At 36.3% G+C, this 21,262-nt stretch overlaps 1 protein-coding gene across 1 annotated transcript in view; it reads left to right on the forward strand.

Annotated features, from left to right (window-relative positions):
• Window positions 1-21,262, forward strand: part of CDKL5 (cyclin dependent kinase like 5) — a 75,155-nt gene that overhangs the window by 16,880 nt on the left and 37,013 nt on the right. The window contains exons 3-6 of the mRNA XM_062514966.1: window positions 10,261-10,306; window positions 13,335-13,471; window positions 16,334-16,454; window positions 17,583-17,642. Coding sequence (XP_062370950.1) covers window positions 10,261-10,306; window positions 13,335-13,471; window positions 16,334-16,454; window positions 17,583-17,642 — 364 coding nt within the window. The remainder of the gene's footprint in view (window positions 1-10,260; window positions 10,307-13,334; window positions 13,472-16,333; window positions 16,455-17,582; window positions 17,643-21,262) is intronic.

Consider the following 21,262-nt stretch of genomic DNA (forward strand, 5'->3'; position numbering starts at 1 on the left):
TCCTTGGATGCAGATTCCTTTATTTCCACATTTATGTTTGGCTTCTCAAGTTAGCTAGATTACCATGCAACTTGTGTAGAGACAGCCCTCCTGTTCCTCTGTCCTCTGCAGCAGTGATCAAGAGGTGTTTGAGGTATGAATTTTGCCTGCTGTCTTTCTTTTAAGCAGTTTGGAATTAATTTTAATCTTCATGCTATTCTGTGAAGAAGAGAAAATCTCTAAAAGAAATGCACTTTAAAGTGCTTCACAGAGAAAAACAGCAGTTTTTATTAGGAGGCAAGAATTTCTCTCTTATTTTCCAGAGAGTGCACTGTCTGTATAATCTCAGACAAGAAAAGTCTTCTTTTTCTCTGCAATCCTGAATGTAGAAACTTTGAGGAGAAATGAAGGTCTCCACTGAAATGCACATCAATATACAGATAGGAAAAAACTTCTAAAATTTAATTCTCTTTGGGAAGAACATAATGTCAGCAAAACTATTTCTTGATGAAGACCTAGAGAGCGAAAAGATGTCTTGTAAATGCCGCAAAATCATTAGGGGCAGAGGAGGGTAATGTTTTCTTTCTGTAATATTGTTGTCTAATGTGAACTGAGGCTTGGAAATACAAGTGGCATTTCCTGTTCAGATTTATCCTTCCCTGGAGGACAATGCAAAAAAATACTCTCATTAAAGATCTAGGATATGTGAAAAGGAATGACAGATTCCTAGGGTTAATGCAGACATCTCTGAAATGTTCCATAGCCAAACCTAGCAATGAGCTGACCCCAGAATACTGAAGGTGATGGTTACCTTAGGTAACACCTTTTATGTACCACCTTGCACCAAGAAGACACTGTTACAGTGTTGCACTATTTTGTTATTTTTTCTGCCCAAAATGTGAGGAGGAAAAGTTTTCAGTTTAAAACTTTTTTTTTTTTTTTTTTTTTGTTTAGTTGGGGGCACTAAACATAGAAGTTCTCATCTTTGGGATTCTAGATGGGAAGACCGTTGTATCTTAGGCTTTCCCCCAGATGTGGAGAGCTTACCTTTGTGCTGCCATTTGCTCATGAGAGGTGTTAAAGTAAGGGCAAACCTTGTCTCTACTTCTGCAGCATGGAAATGACAATAAGTGCTGCTATGTTTAGGTGTTTTTCTTTCAGCACTGAGACAGTCTTTTTTTCTAAGATTCTAGTGTTCAGCCAAGTAAACTAAATTGGAGAAATTCCTGTTATAGCTTGCACATTAAAACAAAAATTTAGTTGGTATACAAAAATTGTTAACATAGAATTAATAGTGGTACTTTATGATGGATGGATGGATGGATGGATGGATGGATGGATGGATGGATGGATGGATGGATGGATACAGAGATTTCAGAAAAGATGGGCTCAAAAGAAAGAGGAGTGAAGTTTCCCTTTTGTGAGAGAGTGTCTCAGGCATATGGTGGTATTTTCTGGGATGGTGTGATGGCCTACTTTTAAAGGAAAAATGGGTCATAGCAGATGGTTGACAGTGTGGTTGAGACCCTGTGGTTCAGAGTTAGAGGTGAGACCAGAAACTGTGGCATACTGGATTTAGATCCAGTATCCAGTTGTAGACCAACTGATCAAAATGAAAAAAATGGGTGAAGACTTCTTTACGCAGCTGATAATGTTTCTTAAAGAGTTGTTTTTCAGAGGGGGAACTCTCACCCTTGTCTCCAGGGGGGACCTTAACTTCCCTGGCATTTTCTGCACAGGCAGTGTGGTAGGATGTAAACAGTCCCAGGGATTTCTGGAGGGTATCTGGGAAAATGTTTTGAAGCAGGTGATGGAAAGACCAGCCAGATTATTAGAATAATTGGCTAACATATTTGCAAAATAGTGGAGTTCAAGGTCATGAGTATATTGAGGAGAAGATATTAGAAGGAACAGACCTTGTATTTAAACTGATAGGTGGAGTTTTCAGGGGAGGCAGCTCTAAAAGGCCTCTCTGACAATCCCATGTGAGTGTTGTAGATACCTCAGCAATCTTAAATGCTACTAGATGCCAATGTTTAGGCTACTGAATCATGACTGGAATGGCTGATCAATGTAGAGCTCTTAGAAGTTTGAACACACAACTCACAGGGATCTGAAATATGGATGTCTTAATCTGAAACTCAATTCCATCTGAAGAGTTTCAGCCTCAGGAACCTGCTTGACAAGTTTGCCTTTGGTTCACAGTAGATCTTGTTTTACAGTTTAAAGAAAATGCATGTCAAATTTTTGATGAGGAGAAAGAGAAGCCCCCCCAAATTTAAAATGTGAAAGTACCAGACAAAAATTACATCATATCCACTGCAGAAATAAAAATTTCAGAACTAAATCTTGAGATGTAATAAACTTCAGAATTTCAGCCAGTCATGCTGAAACTATTTTGACTCTGAGACTAAGGATAACAACACTGAGGACTTTGGCACTGATAATTTTTTTTAAAAAACAACCAACCAATCAAGCAAAGTAACTATTTTCTATTAAGTTCTACCTACTCTTGAGTTACAAGGTGCCCAAGAAAGGAGCATTGCATTATAATAAACACAAAAATTAGAAATTACACTGTAATTATAAATGTCTTGTTGACTTTTGAATTTATGGAGTCAGTGTTATCTTAAAGGAAGCCATGAAAGTAGTACAGTTTGCCTTTCTACATTTTCTGCTTTGTTATCACTTGTATTACAAGTGTCAAGATTATGCCATTAAAAAGTAATTAAATAATGCTGGTATCTGCCAGTGCAATATTATGCTATTTATAAGTAGCATAATTCATTTTCACAATTTCCAGTGTTAACAGACAAAAAAAAAAAAAACAAAAAACAAACCCAGTCAAATAGAACTGGAAGAAGACTGAAGTTTGAAACTGAAATTACTATTGCTGACATTTCAGCATCGGAAAAATTTTATAGACTTATGGTTTGGATTAAACAATACTGTCAAATTGTAAAATTATATGGATTACTGCTACAACAGAATGGAACACAGATTATTTTAAAATTTACTACAAAGTACTAGTTTATAATTAAAAGCTAGAATAGCTAAATTTATAATGTTTAAAGCTGCTTTTTATTCCAGATCCTTTTCATTATGTTACTGTACACATTCTTTGGAGATGCATATTTACTTTCTTGCTTGGAGAAAATTGTGAATAAATATGAAAAATCCACTAGGAACAATGGAAGTTCTGATGCTAACCATTATCATCATCCCAATAGTTAGTAGAAAATACTGAGTGGGTTCACTTCCTTTTAAGTGTTCTTTTCAGGGTATTTACACCCTGAATGAGTAGACTGCACGTTCTTGAAGAATGTAAAATGCCTGCTCCAAATCTCATCCTGATGGATTTTGAATGCCTTGAAGAATATTCAGAATATCCCTAAAAACGGGGACATTCAAAATTGGCAGGACTGTGAGCCTGTGACCTTCCTGCAGTCTGGAGTCTCCCTGGCATCTGCAGCATTGTCACTTGAGCCTGCCACTGGGACTAGAGCCCCAGTCTGGGAGTCCATGGACACAGGTGGAACACTCGTTTGGCTTATGGATTCATCTGATAATTGGATGAGAAATGCCTGCTGTTTATGACTCCCTTGTACTACACTTGATTTAAAACAATTGAGCAAGATTGGTAATGCAAGCATTTGCTCATGACATCTGAACAAACAGTAAAGTTGTTGGAAGTGTTTCTGAAGGACATAGATGAAGAAATCAAAGAAGCTGTTTCAATCTTCCTGCATTTTTATTGAAAAGTCTCTTTGCATCATTACCTGCACTTACTGGTAATTTCCTGTCAAACTTGTAGCTCAAGGTTTCGGCCTTTTCTTGTGCTTCTTTCCTCAGTGGAATGGCTGAGCATATGTGGCTCTTCCCCTTGAAAATCTCTGAGCGGTTCAAGCTTTCCCTAGTCCTCTTGTTCTTTCTCAGGAGACAGTGTGACCATTGTCCCTAAAATGGCACATCAAATATAGAAGTCTTTGTTCTGTTAGGAGTCTTCCCCTTGCACTTAGATGGTTAGTAAATAACATTCTGCTTTCAAGAGATAAAAAATTGATTTGTGGTGATTCACTCTAGGTGCTGCTTCTCAAGTAAACTCTAACATATATGTGTTGGAAAAATTCTAGGCAATTTATCAGTAAGTAAAGGCTTTGTGATAATTCAGACATACTGTTCTGTCATTATTTACCAAAGACTCACTCTCTTCCTAAAAAAATAGGAGTTTTATGTTAGTTAACTTAGTAATTTCCTGGAAGTTCTCCTATTCTAAGGGTTATATTGCTTAGGTAAAGCAAGTGTAGGGGTTTTAGCTGATAAACAGAATTACAGTTTTCTTAAGGGAGAAATATAAGGTTGAAACAGTGAAGCATCTCTTGAGGGAAATTCTCCAAATTTTTTTAGGTGTAGAAGAAGACACAGTATGCTGTGACTTATACTTCATATTGTCAAACTGTTTGAAAAAAGAAATTACATCATCTTGCATGTCTCTTTCTCTATAGAGAATATTTTAAGGTACTCCTCTAGATTTTGAAAGTAATTGCCAGCAAAATTGCCAGCCTGTAGTGTCAGAATTGTTGAGACAACAGGAAGCTGTGATCTAGTCTTAGTACTGTCTAAAGGCAGTAGTGACTTAAGGCAGAATGGAAATGGAGTCAAGGCAATGTCTGAGCAAGGAATTAAGGACCTGACATAAGTGCAGGTAATGACCCCTATGACCTCTCAGAACATTCATTGCTTGGTTTAGTTTAAAAACTTTTGTAATTAAAAATGTCACATTTATGATACTCTGATCTGACTAAAATGCTATGTTCTTGTTTTGAGAGTAAATTTGAAAAATTATTTGGTTGGGTTTTGATTTTTCTTAAGCTTCATTTTTAAACAACTCATGAAAAATACTTTACTATCTTGTAAGGGTTTTCTGGGCTTTTGTTGCCTTGCATCTGACTGCTTAATGTTCTGTGATTTTGCTAGAATCAAGATTATTGAAAAATCTGTTCTAAATACTTTAATGTTGTAGAAAATATTAATGTTTATGCCTGTCAAAGTTAAACTGTACTACTTTGTTCTGAAAAGACATTAGCCATTGGATAAGTTTGGCCAAACTTTGTTGATTTTTTTTTAAATGTGTGTCTTTGTTGTGGCAAATTAAATTGTATAAATGTAATAATGGATCAGTGAGGATCAAACCAGGTTATTGCTCGCTTCTAAGTAATTTTTATGACATGCAAATGTTTCTCTGCCAGTAGAGAATGCAATTAATTGAACTTTTTCTAACAGAAGTTGAGTTTGGGCCTGAGCAGCCTCACACTTGTACAGATGGAAATGATGAGCCAACCACAGAACATGCCATATCATATTTTATTGTTTCACTTAATGTATCGGTGTGAAACCCTGATGGGATGTACTAAATAGTGCTTGAGCAGCACCACCTGAGTAGAGGCAGCAATATGCTGCTTGTGCATGGGATGTGCTCCGTGTTGACTGCTGCTATTTCTTCTCACATCTATTGATATTTATAAGCATACAATCTTTCAGTTGCTTAAAAATTCCATGTTTGAGAAATTCTTGTACCCATACAGGGTGAGGCAGTAAAATTAGAGGTGAACGATGTAACTTTCAGAAGGTTGGAATCTTATCTGTTTTTCAATAATCTTGTGCACCTGTGCTTTGTGTCAGATTTTCCATGGCATGCAAAAGAAAAAGGAAGACAAGTCTTAACAGAAATCATTGAAATAAAATAGGGACAAACATTTAAAGAGATTTTTTTTTTTTTTGCAATGTGACATTTTCAAGAATAGGATATGCTTTCTCTTTCCAGACAATAATGGTTGTAGTTCTGAGATCTTGATTTATGCTGAGCAGCATCTTTTTCCTTGAGTATTCCCATCAAGGATCTTTCAAGAAAACAACGGAGATACATTACTCTGGTGTTCTAACACCTGTGTCTTCTGCCATACATAATTACATATAATAGAAGTGACTTCTGTTATATAGATTTTGTAGAGATGGTGGGAAAATAGGGACCTCTGTCCTTTAAATGAGATAAAATTAAATGCTTTTGACTTAGGAACTCTCCTAGTTTGGTAGTGGTAGCAGGAAACACCAGCTATGACAGTCTTGTGAGGAAATCTCAGAGAGAAGCTCGTGGGTGGCAAGGAGCACAGCAGTGAAAATGTTCAGCTCTCATAGCCATACTCTCATCTGTGGTTAAATGGGCAGACAGTAAAGCATGTGTTTTCTCCAGAGGCAATTCCCACACATATTTTGAGGTATAGGAAAGGGTGAGCCCTAATATGAAGTAATTCCTCTCTCCAGGGCTGGAGGTACCCTTTTCCCATGAACAGGTATCTCCTTCCTCCTCTCTATCACTATATTGATATGTGAAGGAAGTAGAACAGAAATTTTTGTCATAGCCTTATTAAAAGATATTTTCAGGTTTGTACATGATGAGATATATTTTGCCCCATTTTAAACACATGTAATCATGTAGTCTGAATAACCAGTTTCCATCACCATCCTTAACTTTTACACGAAGTCTTTTCAGTAATACTCATCTCTTGATGTATGTTTAATAGTAAATCTATGTTCTTCCTATAGTTTTATAGCATAGAATGTTTGTAATATATATGCCCAATTATCAGAGGTAATGCCAATGTTAAGAGAGATTTGACTTCTGTGTTTGCAAATTTGCTGTTGTAAAGTCAAATATTGAGGCCATATTTTTTTTATTAGAACAGGGTAATGAAGTGCTTAGTAATAAATGTAGCTGAGTGAGGCAAAATTACAGCTATGCAAACTCAAATTTTCCTACTTTGTAATATAAGGTGGTAGTAGTAAGTAGTAGAGATCAAAAGAAAAAACTCACATAATCCTTTCTTTGACATTCACTGAAGTCAAACACTGAATCAACTAGTACCATCTTATCTACCTCGGTGATATATTTAATGGTCAATGACAATTTCCATGCTAAGAGTTGGATGCTCAACTACTGTATAAGTAGGTTTCCATAATCAGGCTGAACATTGTTTTAAGTACTCTTCTGTTGCATAGTACAATTTTGAAAATACACCCCTTGAAATGCAAAAAAATACAATTTAGTGAATAAAAGTTCTGTTTTGGAGAATTCTAATTTAGCCTGGTTTTAAAGAGCAGAAAACCAGATCCACGAAAGAACTCAGCTCTCCAAATTGACTTTTAAGTGGATGTTTAAGTAACAAAGTCTGCATTCAATTTGCAAAGAACCTTTCAGATTTGCCCAGAAGTCTGAGTTATCACTATTGAATTTCTTCATTCCTCAAAGTTCTGCTTTTCTTTTTCTTCTCTGTTCTGTCCATCTTCTCAGGGCTCATCAATGTGGTGTCTGTTTGCTTTGCACCAAGTCCCTGTCAATACTTGTTTGAAACTTCAGGTTTGGCCTGTGTCTGACCAGCATGGCTCTCCTGGTTCAGGAAGTGTATTTTCACCACCTCTATTATACGCCTGCTGCATTTGTCCATATACAAAATTAATTTCATGTTTTCAGTTCTGTATTAGTTTATGTCAATGAAAATTATGTACAATGGCTGATTGTCTTGCACAGTCTTCATGTGCTGCTGACCTGCATCATCAGAGGGTACAGGAGACAGAGTTCTTGCTGCTTCCTTTCCCCAAAGGAGGATATTCTGTATGCAGATGACAAATCTGAGATTTTTTTGGAAAATTCCTCTTCTTATAACTTGCATTTCTTTTTAAAATTTGGTGGAAACTGGACATCTAGTTCAACATTAGTAGGAGTAATGGAAATAGAGGAACAGGGCATTTCAGATGGGTTCTTTCATTTGAAACTAGTTTAAAATTATGAGTGACTATTTTTTACATCATTTTCTATAAACCATGTAGTTGTTTTAGAGCATGTTAGCAAGAACTGAGAAATGTGCACTTGGCTGCAATTTTCTCTTCTGTCAGATGGACACCCCAGATCTTTTGGAGGTGTTCTGCATCATGGGCAAATTACAGACTTTTTGTCAAGCAGGTGCAGTGTATTTAAAAATCTCTGGGTAGTAATTTTCAGTGTCCTTGTATCCATTTTAGCCTTGGTTTGACTGCTTCACGAGTAGCACATTCCTAGGGAATATCATTTACAGAGGATGAGATTCTCTAAGAAACCTAGACAAGAATGTTCCTTGCTGAGATGGAACATAATGTTACTAGGGCAGCTACTTAAAGCACCTATTGTCAAGTCTCATTCTGCTGTGGTTTCACTTCAGCTTATTTATATATTATTTGTTGGGTTTTTTCAAAAGTGTCATGTATAACTTCTTAATTGCTTATGACACCATTAATAATTTCATTGGTTTAATGAAATAATACAAGTGCCAAAGCTTTTTAAATAAAAATTTCTTAAATGTTATATTTTTTTAACTGTCCAGGTAACTTCTTCATCCCTAAGTGGATTCCTCAGGTCTTTCTCTTCCTGTTATTCCCAGAACCTCTCATGCTTTAAGTACTGTAAATAGTAAGAATCCTCTAGGATGTTTGATAGCATATCTTACCCAAGTCTTTGAAAGACCTTGACGCAAGAGCTTTTAAAACTTAATTTCCAAAGTAATCACATTCACTGTAAATGTCAGAATATGGCAGAGAAGCCACATGAATGAATCAGAAATGCTGTCTGAAGATACATGTTTCAACTCCTCTATTTCTTTCAGTGTACTTAGCTATTACTTTGAGAATAAAAACACTGCTTTTTTTGTAAGAGTTGAAACATCTAGAAATTTTTCTTTTACCTCATGTGAAATGGGCATATAATACTAATGGATAAATTTGGTTCATCTTCAAAATTGTGTATGCATGCTGTCTAAACATATGCATATTAGTCAGCAGAGGTTTTTGAGGGCATTCACAGTGTTCCTTTTCTGAAAAATCTTTCAGTGGCTTAAATAGGCAGAGCACTTACCAGTAGATACCAGAAGTCAAATAAACTAAATTTACTCTCCCTTTTAATGTCTCTTATAGTCCTAGTAACTATTATTATCATTGCTAGAATTAAAATTAATAAATATAATAATACTGTAATTCAGTAGTAGAGATATAATTAGTAAAATAGTTTCTTCAGTTTATTTCTGACCTTTATTTCCAGGTGCTTTTATTTTAATTGGGATCAGGTATTTTACAGATTCATGTGTTACAATAATTTGAAAAAATTATTGTAATGAAATGAAAAAATGAGTAAATTTTTGTGTTACTCAATAATTGGTTCTGCACATGTCTTCAGGTATTCCAGAATGGCTTCATTTTTATTGCTGTCCTCCAATCTAGCCTTTGTATGCTATTAATAGCGGGATATTGCTGTTTGTGGTTTTTTAAAACTGTGATGTTTGGTAAATGTGTGTAAGGTAGATCTAGCTCATCAAGTACTCGGGTGCTCCTCCTGCCTGTGTGCTCATAAGCCCTTGCCCTGGGACCTGAAGGCTTCCTCCACCTCCTGTTGCTAAAGTTCAGTTGCTGCATCATGGTGTGAACAGACCTGAACTAGGCTACGTTTGTTGGCTGCATTTTGTCCATGTGCTAAATGCATCCCTGCTCATACAACAAGAGAGAAACTTAGAAAAATCTGGCCTGTGATTTGGTGAGTAAAGGCTGCTAGAGGAATGCAAAAGTGGACACTAGAAAGTTATTACTTATGTATAGTAAGCATAGTTGAACACTGCCAAATGCAATTACTGATTCCCATTCTAGATAGGTTTCCTTTAAGGTGACAGGTTTTAAAGGGAGACATAGAGAAGCTACTTTTTAATACTGTATTCTTTGTGGATGTGTGAGCTTTGAAGCCCAAAAAATTCTGGCAGCCAAAATCACAGGTCTTACTATAAGCCTTGGCCACATACTGGCACAGTGTTTTCAGTTCATCTCATAGATAAGCACCCATATTCATGCTGTGGTTAGGTAAAAGATTCCTAGAGCTTCAGAATAGCTAAGAAACAAGAATCAGAGGAAAAACACTTCCGAAAATGTCACTGGTATATATTACAAGGTGTTTAAATATGAACTTTCGGCATTTAACTCTATTACTTTTTTACTGGGGATCCTAATTGTGACATATCTGCTGTGTGGGGGTTTGTATGGTACTTGGCCTGATCACTGAGGTATTTACCAGATTTTCAATTAATTTTTTGCATTGTGAAATTCCTTTCGGATGCTTCTTTTGTTCTTCCTCTCATGCTCAGGGGAAAAAAAGGCAAGAGAAAATTCACAACAAATCTTGCTTATTTCCAATTCTTTGCTTTTATTTTACAGGAGACACATGAAATTGTGGCTATCAAGAAATTCAAAGACAGTGAAGGTAATCTTTTCTGCTGCATGATCTTTAATGCTAATAATATATATCCAGTTAAAATGAGAAGTCTCATATAGCAAGATGTGATTTTTAAAAGATAATGATTTATTAGCTCTGTAAATATTCAAGGCACTTGATCTTTCATACCTTCCTAGAGACTGCATTACACACTCTAATTAGATAACTGCCTTTCTTTCTTGATGCATCTGTCTTAATATGGATGAGATTGCAGTGCTGTACATGGTGGTGAGATCTACTATTTGGAGACTGGATGTGACCAGAAAATATAGAAAAGTCCTCTTGTAATAGTGGCTTGCAGAGTCCTTGGGCTTTAACACCTTTTATCTGTGAGAGGGGATCTAAATGTCGGGGCAACTTGAAGTTGTAAATGGAGGAGACCGAACGAAGTTTTTGAGAAATTCAATCACAGGAAGATAAATGTGGGAGCTCTCAAGAATCTGTGGAGGGAGCTGGGTGGTGAGGCAGCAGCTCTATCCTCACTTCAGTGGGCTTCAGTCTCCTCAGGAAACTTGGTCTTTGCCCCTTCACAGCACACCCTGTGTGCTCTGCAGCATTGCTGAGCTTGCTGAGAGGGAGGAAGAGCCAATTTCTGCAATGATTAGTGTTTCTGGCAAAGAGGGTGGCAGAAGGCAGGAGACATAGAAATTATTCTGAGCGCTCCACACACATTCCTCACCCAACAGTAACAAACCCAAAGAACTGTACGAGACAGGGCTGGCTCTCCGACCCACGCTTCCTGGGGGCCAGGGAATTGCCATATCCTATCACAGGCAGCACTGGCAATCAACCTTGAGAGCAGCTGTGTACCTTGTGTGCATCGTAAGTCACCCTGAGCCCCAAAGGTCTGCACAAACAGAAGTATTTAGTGTCAGAGGAGTCATCCTGGTGTGATGTGGTGCTGCTGTGGTTTGCCGTGTACCGAGGCTTTAGCCAAAAGTTAGCAATGTTGTTTAAAGAAACAGCTGTCACTTTTTTTAGCAAACTTTCTTTTTTGCTATCCTACAGGATTGCTGGTGGTCGTGAAGGTGGTGTTGGTTACAAGGGCTGTATTTTTCAGTCAGTCAGACACAGAAAAGTCTGATTTGCATCTTGTTTTGCACAGTGCAATCTCTGCTTGGCACACCATTTTCCCAGACACTTGAAGACTATATTTGATAAACGTTTTAGCTCTGCTGTTCAGAATTCTGTTTTAAATTCCTGTAAAGTATGTAGAAGATCATCTTGACCAGATCATGAGAGTATCTCAGAATTCTTTTTGGAACTTGCTGTGGTTATTCAGTAAAGATCCTAGGAAGTAAATCTCAGTATTAAGCCCTAAACAGGATTATTGTATTAGCTTGTCTACCAAAAAATGAGAACAAAAAATACAACATTGTCATTCGGTCTGGCTTTCCAAGGGTATTACATAATATCAGTTTACATGACTGATGGCTGCTTTTCAGATTTGTAGCTAGTTGTTTACGAGTTTCTGGAAATATGACAGAAGTTCTTTTCATGGATTTGATTCAGCCCATTTCACATCTGTCTTGTTAATGTGGTAGTTCATTAGAAGTTTGAATATACTGTAATTGTTTCTATTGACATTTTTGTTTCACTGAATTTTTGCCGTTGTTTGACATATGAATACTAAATGTGCTGGAAAGTGACTGTCTTGTTATAGATGAGATTATGCAATCAGGCTCATGCAAGCCAACATCAAGCACTCCGTTTTAAAATGAAAAGATTTAGATTGCTCTAAATTATATATTTTTTAATCAAAACATTTGTGATTATAGTATTTTGTTTTCCTTTTCCCTCCTGCTGCACTTCAATTTTTTATTTTCCCCCTCTCTTTTCTGATGATGATTAGTGCATTTGCATGACCAGTATTATTCACTCTCCCCTGCAAACACCTTCTTGCCTTTTGCCTTGGAAAATCAATTCCTCTTCCTTGATTTTTCTTCCTATCTCTAACTGTCTTTGTGGTACATGACCCACAAATGGGATTTAGCTTTGAATTTATGTGAGCATTTCCCACTTAGTAACTCTCTGTTGGGGATAAAAAAGTTCTAAGAGGTTGAGTACACTGTTTCTATATGTGCATGAGCCAATTTACTGAATTAATGCATTTCATTTTGCTAAATGAAAATTAAAATGTAATATAGTCAGGTTTACTTCACATATCATTGCTAGTATCCTTTAGAACCTTTAGCTAGTTCACAGCCCCTTAATGAAGAGCAGTGTATGAAGCGTTAGTGAAGCGCTCCTCCTTTCTTGAACACTTTTCAGACAATTACATTGTCAAATCAGTTAAATTGAAATTAAATTTAACTGATGAAACAGTTAAATTTCTTGACTTCTCTGAATTAGATTCAAGCCTTTGTTGCATCTTACTCTTACTCAGTACTTACTCTACTGCCTTCTGTGGCTGCTGCACTGGCATTGCTGAATGTCTTTTGAAAGCCATGTGGGGAATGTACAGGACTTAAAAATTTGTGCTTTGGTCTTAAAATCTGTCATGGCTTTTGGAAAAGAAAATTCTTTTAGAATCAAATACATTTGTTTGGTATTGTTCCAAGATGAGCTTTGCATTCCAGTGTTTCTGCTGAGGATAACCTTCCCAGTGGTTTATATGTGTGATGTGTATTTGTGGGGTAGAGCATGTACATACATATGAATTATTTGGAAGCATATTATTCCCTTAATAATAAAAAAAAAAATAGACATGCAAACAGTTTGTTTCCTATTTCTTTCTCTGCCACTGAAAACCTTTATGGTAGTGATGGGAAATCTGTGAGGGTTGCATAATAAGGACAGCCATCATTTACCTCTCTTCCAATGCAGAAGTATGCAGACAACAGAGAGTCCACACTGGAAAATAAGTTGTTTGGTTTTTTTGTTTTTTTTTCTGTAATGTCTAAAGCCAGAAAATTTAATCAGGGGTTCAAAAGAAATCTTTGTAATACTTTTTACTGGAAGGGTTTTAATTTGTTTTTTAATCAGCTTACTCTGTCACTTTTGCTTTATGCTCTAGAAAATGAAGAAGTCAAAGAAACCACTTTACGAGAGCTTAAAATGCTTCGCACTTTGAAACAGGAGAACATTGTGGAGCTGAAGGAGGCCTTCAGAAGAAGAGGAAAATTATACTTAGTTTTTGAATATGTGGAAAAAGTGAGTTGAGTTTGTAGTATCTTTGCCACAGTTAAATCATTAGCTTACTGAAAATGTCGTTAAAATTAAAATTTTATTTTTTAAAATTATGCTATCCTAATCTCTAAAGAGAAGCAGCAGAAACTTTAATACGAATTGTAATTAGACATCTGTTGTTAGATGGCAACATAGATTACTGTTGTTTTTTATGGCACGTGTTGATATTTAAAAAAAAATTCTTCCGTTTGTGAATGCCAGCATGTTAAAAATTATGCAGACTGGAATACATATGATTTGAAGAAAAATTTCCATCCGAACTCTTTAATCCAGTTGAATTGCAAAGTTGGATAACTGTCCTGTGTTATGTTGTGTAATGAGTCTTGATGTAGTCTTTCAAAACAAGATCGTAGACTTTTGACCTTGGAATCTCTTAACTTTCTCCACCCTTCCCTGTTAAAAATAGGATTTGTTTGTGTATTTCTGTAACAAGGCCACTATCAATAGTTGCTTAGAGGGATTTGGCAAAGATCACTGTCATTAACTCCAATCCTGACCTCATTTTGAAACTATTCCAAAATTTCCTTAGATTTGCCTACTACTGCCAAGCATCCTGATCTATTTCCAGGGAGAAACAACCTAGAACAGATTGGTCTTTTTTAATTTTTGTAACCTTCCTGATGAAGTTGGACCTTCCCTCTGAATTCTAACCATTTAGCATTTTTTCATGGAAACATTTATATGGTATTCAGATACAGAGTAAAAGAAAATGCAGGTTTAAATATATCTATGGCCTTCACAAGATACTGTTCTTCTGGTTGAAATTTTCATTTAATTTCCTGCCAGAGTGGTGTTGCAATCTAGCTGAGTGCTAGTCCTCTGCAGTCAATTTTCTGTCATCTAAAAATTCCTCACTCTAAATGCTGTCTCCTTTACGTCAAGTCGACGACTTATTTTGTCATATAACTTGACTACATAATGTGAGGTGACCTGTATTAGCCCACAGTTTGGCAGAAATCAATTTTGGTTTTCACTAGCAGATCAGCAACTTCTAATGTGGTAGATGTTACTTGGATCTAACATTCAGAGCTTGACTTGTTTCACCCATGTTCCTTGTAATTGTTCCAGGCACATGAAATGTGTTTGATCACACACCGACTTAGAACATGCATTTAATTTTCTGTTGTAGACTTGGCTAAACTGACTGGAGAAGTGGGTTGAAAGAGTAACATAAGTAAAAGATATTTGATTTATCTTATAGGGGGTATATATAGGAACTGGTTAACATTGGTAAAAACACGAGGCTGCAATATCTAACGTTATTTGCATCAGAATAAAAAAATTTTGTGATAAAGGTTGTAGTATAGTTTGTACATAATATCATTTCTGTATTAATGTTCACCTTTCTTTTCAGTTAAACTTTGAATTAAATGTACATTTCTTATTTTCAGGTATCTTAAGTAGTGTCACCCACAGTTTCTTTGGAGACCAGGATGTTTCTGTATTCTTTGGATAAGGGGAGAGTCGAATTAAATAAAATGTGGTGTAATAGACTAATTTTTTGTTTAACTGGTAATGAGCATTTTGTGTCCTTTGGGCAATGTTAACTGCAATACTGAAATCCAGATTACTTAAATTCACATTTAGTCTAATCTGCTTTATTCATCATCCCCTTAGTTAAAGTCTTCATATAGGATTATGTCTTCCTGTGTGGATGCTATTATTTTGTTTTGTATTTGTAACACTAACAGAAAATTCCTTTCCTCAGATCTGAAGTGTGTTTTTAAGAAAACTTACACTCAAGCACATAAGTTCCAGTATGTACTACCATACTGCAAAATTTAAAAATGTTTTCAAATACCACCAAAATCTCTACTGTTCATTAAAACATCTTTCAAGTGGAACCTGAAAAATTTCACTGTACAGCTAAAGAAAATGTTTGTCAAAGACAAGGTAAATTTACATTTAATAAAAAAATCTACGAATGCTCAAATCCATAATTAAATGAGTTGTGTAAGGCAGTATAGCCAAAATACTCCTATTTCAATGTTCAGTAAATAAGACTTTTTTTTTCTCTCTGCAAGTGGGTTGCTGCTGCCCATTATTATTTCAGAAATCAGCATATGGACTTCATTGTACTTCTAATTGTGCAAAATTAGAGACATTTGCTAACATAATGGGATTCTAAATGCTCTTTTTCAAAGAGGAAATGTACTAGTATAAACAGTAAGTTTATTTTCTTTCCCATTTATATCCACAAAATAGTTGATATGGCCGTAGTTGCTGTAGTGCCAAGATGTCCAAGATCACTATAGCTGATCTGTAGCTATAGGATACTCTCTAGGTTTTTATTTATGCCTCAGTGAAGCATTTTTATATCTGTTACTTCATTTGCACTAAGAGGCTTCTGTTGTTTTATACCCATCCATATACAGATACAGATGGCCTGCAGTGTCAAAGTGGCAGAACTAACTTAATGAAGAGAACAGTATGTTAAAGCATTGTTGAATATTTACAAAATGCTTTGATTTGCTAAACTTTTTCTACTGCCACACAGCTCACCTGATGTTTCTGTTTAAGCAACGTTTTGTAACTGAATGACTTTTTGGGTATTTTAAGGGAAGTGGTTTGATGACAGTCTTTTAAGGACTTGTGGTATATTTGTGGTTCACCTTTTAGGGTTATTGTCTTCACAAGTGCTTTCTCCAGAATGAAAGCAGCTAGGAGAATGCTTATGATGAAAACTCACTCCCCAAATGTTAAACTACTGATTTTCAGTAGCTGAGCTCTGTAGCCCAAATATGTTGCTTCAGAAGGCTGAAAGCATGTTATCTTCCAGCAGCTAGAGTGTAGCTCTTTTAAATAATGTGTCTTTTAAACCTTTAGAATATGCTTGAATTGCTAGAAGAAATGCCAAATGGAGTTCCACCAGAAAAAGTGAAAAGCTACATCTACCAGCTAATTAAAGCAATTCATTGGTGCCATAAGAATGATATTGTTCATAGAGGTAAGTGTGTACTTCTCCATATGGAAGAGGTCCTTTCTAAAGGGAGACATGTTACAGCTTGAAGTAATTTGCATTTAACATAAATATAAGCAATTTCTTTATATCAACTGAAAAAAAAAATGCAAATCTGGCTGGTTCTTAAGTCTGCCACATGGCTTCCAGATAATTTTAAAATAAAATTCATTTACATAAAAACTTTGCTGTCCACTGTCTTTGGAAAATGATAAGCACAGCAAACTGTAGCTGTAGGAACAGAGGTCTAACAAAAAGGATTTTTTTTTCTTAACATTTCATGGTGCTCAGTCATTTCACTTTTGAATCTGATAATAGAATATTAGAAAAAAATAGCCTAAAACTTAAAACTTGGTCCCCCATGTTTTGCTTCTTAAGGCTGTTCCTCCCAGCTCCCTTGAGTTTCAGCTCTGTATATTTACTTTCTCACTAAACTTCAATCACTTAGAGTACATATCTTGATGTATGACTTTATCTAGTTTTATGTAATTTATCCTGAGTCAATAAAATTGTATTTTGCTTTGTTACTTTGCAAGACTAACATTTTTAATTAATATTTCAATAAGATCAAGTTCTCAGTGTGTTTTTATATTTAAGACCGGCATGATTCTGATAATATTTTCAAAATGTAATTTGAAAAATGTACTGCGTGTATAATATAGGAATTAAAAAGGGCTTAAAACTGGCAAGACATTTTTTTCTAAACAAATTACAAGAGGTGATCAAATGGTCATTATAACTGAAAATGTTGAGCACAACATACTCAATATTTTATTGATTAACTGGATAATTGAAAATCAGTCCTTTCTTTTATTTTGCAATATGAAATATGGATATTGTTTTTCTGCCTAAGAATATCTGTAAGCACATTTTATCTTTCCATATTTTGTTGGGAAACACTTTAAAAGACTTCAAAAGGCAGAAAATAAATTCTGCCTATTCACAAACTGAATTGCTGGAAGCTGTTTCAGCAGTTGCTCTTGTAATGCTTCATTTATGATTTCATGAATATCTCTGAATAAGTTATAATGAAATAATATTTGTTGACAAAGTCCAAAATTAAGATAAATTAACTGTTTTGGTTTTGTTTTTTTTTCACCTGCTCCGATACTTCAGATATCAAGCCAGAGAATCTCTTAATAAGCCACAATGATGTTCTGAAGCTGTGTGACTTCGGTAAGTTTGGAAGATACCTGCTGCTTATCTTCTTAAAGAAAATCTCTTGCAGTACAGTTTTTGCCTTATTTTGTAAGAGTTCCACAGTACATACTGTTTAAAAGTTCTAACAATCAGAATTGATTACTGCTTCAGGTTGGGGGCTACTATTTTAATTTGAAAGATTTCTGGTCTTAATTTGCATGCCCTGTGGAATACCTGTGTTAACATGTCCTTAGAGACTGCATTTCTCTCTTCCTGTATTAGACAAGGTTTCTGCTTTTGATGTTGCTGAGACTCAGCTGAGAAGAGCACATGATGAGCTGATTAGGAGACTGGCAAAACTATAGGTTTATCTGGTCTCTGTATTAAAAGAAAAGATACTTACTGCTTGTTTAGTAAAGACACAGTGAACTTGTACTTTTTATGTATTCTTGAACCATTGGCTTTGGTGGAGTGTTATATGTGTAGTTAAAGGTCAAGGGTTTTTTTTTTTTGTTACCTTAATTAAGAAATCACATGTCCACCTGTGATTGATGACTGAATGACTAGAGGTGGGAGTCAGAGCTGTATATGTTAGGTTAACTCTGATGTTTCCTGACCTACCAGTGCCTGTTTAATGTCAGCTTTAAAGCTTTGAAGAACATCACCCAAGTACAAGGCGAACTTTGCCCGTGTGAGTAATCCAAGAAGACAACAGGGCAGAATGTTCCAACAATCTGTATTTTTATTCTAAATGCTGCATAAACACAGAATAAAATATTGTTCCCTCTGAAAAGCTTACAGTTTGGCTTGGTAAATAAAAGCCAATTCCAGTGTTACCCCAAGGGCACTTTTCAGTAAGAACAGTTTGAAAGCTGTCATTTCAAACCTCTGCAATTTTGAATGAAAAGAGCTGCTAACAAAATAAATCAAAATAGTTTTTAAGGAAGACAAGAAAGGTGTTTGTCATTTGCAGTGCTGCTTATTTCTTTTAATCCTAAAGGCATTTTTGCTTAAATGTTCAGAAACAATAACCGTTCTAGGAAAAACCTTGGAATATTTGGTCCATATAAGTTATTTGAATTCAGTGCCATTTATTCTGCAGTGTAAGGTACTGCACAGCTCTGACAGAACATCAATGTGGTGCCCTTGGTGCCTTTGTCTTTCTGGCAACCACAGGCCTCCTGTTTGCACTGCTGTGGTTTCCCTCCCTTGGCTTACAGTGATTATCAGGGTCTTGCCCCTGCCAAGCAAGCCCCACTGAGGGACCAACCCACTGTCCTGTGCAGAGCTGAACAGCCAGCACAGGCAGTGCCTGTCCCTGCACAGGGCATGCCCCAATCTGGGCTAAAGCCATCCCAAGCAGGAGCAGCCAGTGGGAGCATGGACCATGAGTGGATCTTCATGGGAGCTGTGCACCCCACATGTGCTTCCCTGGCCCTTCCTCCCTCTCTCCCTCTGTTATTTTGCATGGGGAATTTCCCTGTTTGAAGGTCATACTGTGAGAGTTGTCACATTATATCAGCTGACAAATGTGAACTTGTGTCAGCATTCTCTGTATAGTAGAATTGCAGGAAAATAAAAAGCTGGACAAATGGTGTGGTGGTGTTTTGGACATCAGTTTTCACACCAGATAGAGATGATGTGAATTCTGCCAGCAGCGGTGTTCTCTGTGGTCTGTTGGCTTGCTCAGGCTGTGTGCTCCAGCCACGTTCTCTTCCTGCTGTTGGAAAAGATGTGCAATCACAGTGTACTCAGTGATCAGCATAATATCAAGGAAGGCAAACTGTTCTGGGTATTTCTGTGGTTCTTAATGTTCATGTGGGTTAGTTTTAATTTTAATTGGCCTTTCAGTTTTAGTTGAATTTAAAATTATGAGCAGCTGTTGTAAGATGGAATCAATTTTAATTTTTTAGTGTTACTGCTAATTGACATAATTGCTAGTAGCTTAAGCTATTACTGTAAAATACATGCCAGAATGGTGTTAAGCACAAGTGCTTCCTGAACTTGTAGAGATTAGGATGAAAGAATTTGCCTTGTACCATGATTTAACATGTGCTGACTACCTTACTTAATTCATGTTTTGGAACACGGATACTTGCCACATACAATGTCACATTCCTCATGTGATTGCAAATACAAAGAAAAGGATAATGCAATAGCCCAGTGGACAAAACCAGCTTGAACAGAAAAGTTCATAAATTTTTAACAAGATAATTCTCCAAATCCTTGTGCCATGTGTTCTGTACATACCGTGCTAAATAAAATTGAGATTGGTTGTTGTGCTTGTGTGGACACATGTTGTGTGGGTGTCATTTCTGCCAATAGAGGTGGTAAAAGAGAACAGGACAAAGTGCCAATTGCAGCAGTGCATCTGACTTGGAAATAATTCAGGTTTTGACTAGTGTGTTTGCTGTTTCAACACCAGGGCTTCAAAATTTCTTGTTTTAGCAACCCCTTAATTTCTGTATAGTGTGTACTCATAGAAATCGTGAAACATGGGACTGGAAAAGACCTCAAGAAATCCTCCAGTTTTTCCACCTACTCAAATAAAGGATTAAGAATGTCTCTGTCATTCTTGACAGGTGTTTGCTTAGTATATTCTTAAAATTCTGATTAATAGAAGTTCCCTAGTGTTACATGTCATTAAGATTAGAATGCTGTACCTTATATATAGTTAAATGCGCCATGTTTCTCTGTAAGAAACTGACAACCTCCTCCTTTTTTTCTTACATCTTTTTCTTTGACATCTCTCCTACCATGTTGAGTTGTTTTAAGTTATTTCTTGAAATTTCTGATTTTGCTTATTTCTTTCTGCAGCATGATGCCTTTAGAAATGCTCTTGTTTTCATAGTTGCTCTCACCCAAATATCCTAGCTTCATTTTCCTATCTGTTCCTTCTCAGTTTGGAGTTTGTCTAATCTTCTCCCTAGTTTCCTTCTCTTATTTCCATATTCCTGATACCTCAGCACAATTTGGATGAAGGAACAAAAAGCAAACTCTATCATAATCAAAACTAATTGCTCTATTAGAAAGATATGCTTTCCCAAGCTATTCCATCTGTCTATCATCTTTCTGCATGGTGTCATAGTGTCAGAGCAATACTGGATCTGTAAAATTCATCACCCAACAGTATGAAGTACACAGAAACCCATGATGATAACTTTGCTTTCTGTCTTGCCACATCAAATCCATGCTGCACCTGGCCTGTAAAGTTAGGGGTTGATTTTTCAGGCTACATTAACCAGTTTCTGGACATAATAGCTCCCGTCTGTGACCAAGTTCTAATGGACTGGCCTGGAGAGAGTAGGGTGAAACTTTGACTTCTTGATTCTTCTGATGCACAGGAGCTCGTGTGCTGCCAGGCTCGTGTTACATCAGCATCTGTTTGTTTCTATTATGTGACAATTTTTTTTCCTTTCTTCCTCTCCTCCTTTCAGTCTGGGGTTTCCCACATTTTGACTGTCCCATTTCTTCAGTGTAGCTCCTGATTATCTTCCCTCTGTTCTTTAAACACATGAATGAAAGATTTTCCACTGCCAAGATTAATCAGATAGCTCATAATTTGAAACAGAAATGGGGCTGCCTAAGCACTTCTAAATATAGTAATATTTCAAAATTCACTCAATTCCCATGTTAGAAGTAAAAAGAAGGAATTC

This window comes from Cinclus cinclus, chromosome 2 (genome assembly GCF_963662255.1).
Source record: "Cinclus cinclus chromosome 2, bCinCin1.1, whole genome shotgun sequence".
Classification (NCBI taxonomy): Eukaryota; Metazoa; Chordata; class Aves; order Passeriformes; family Cinclidae; genus Cinclus; species Cinclus cinclus.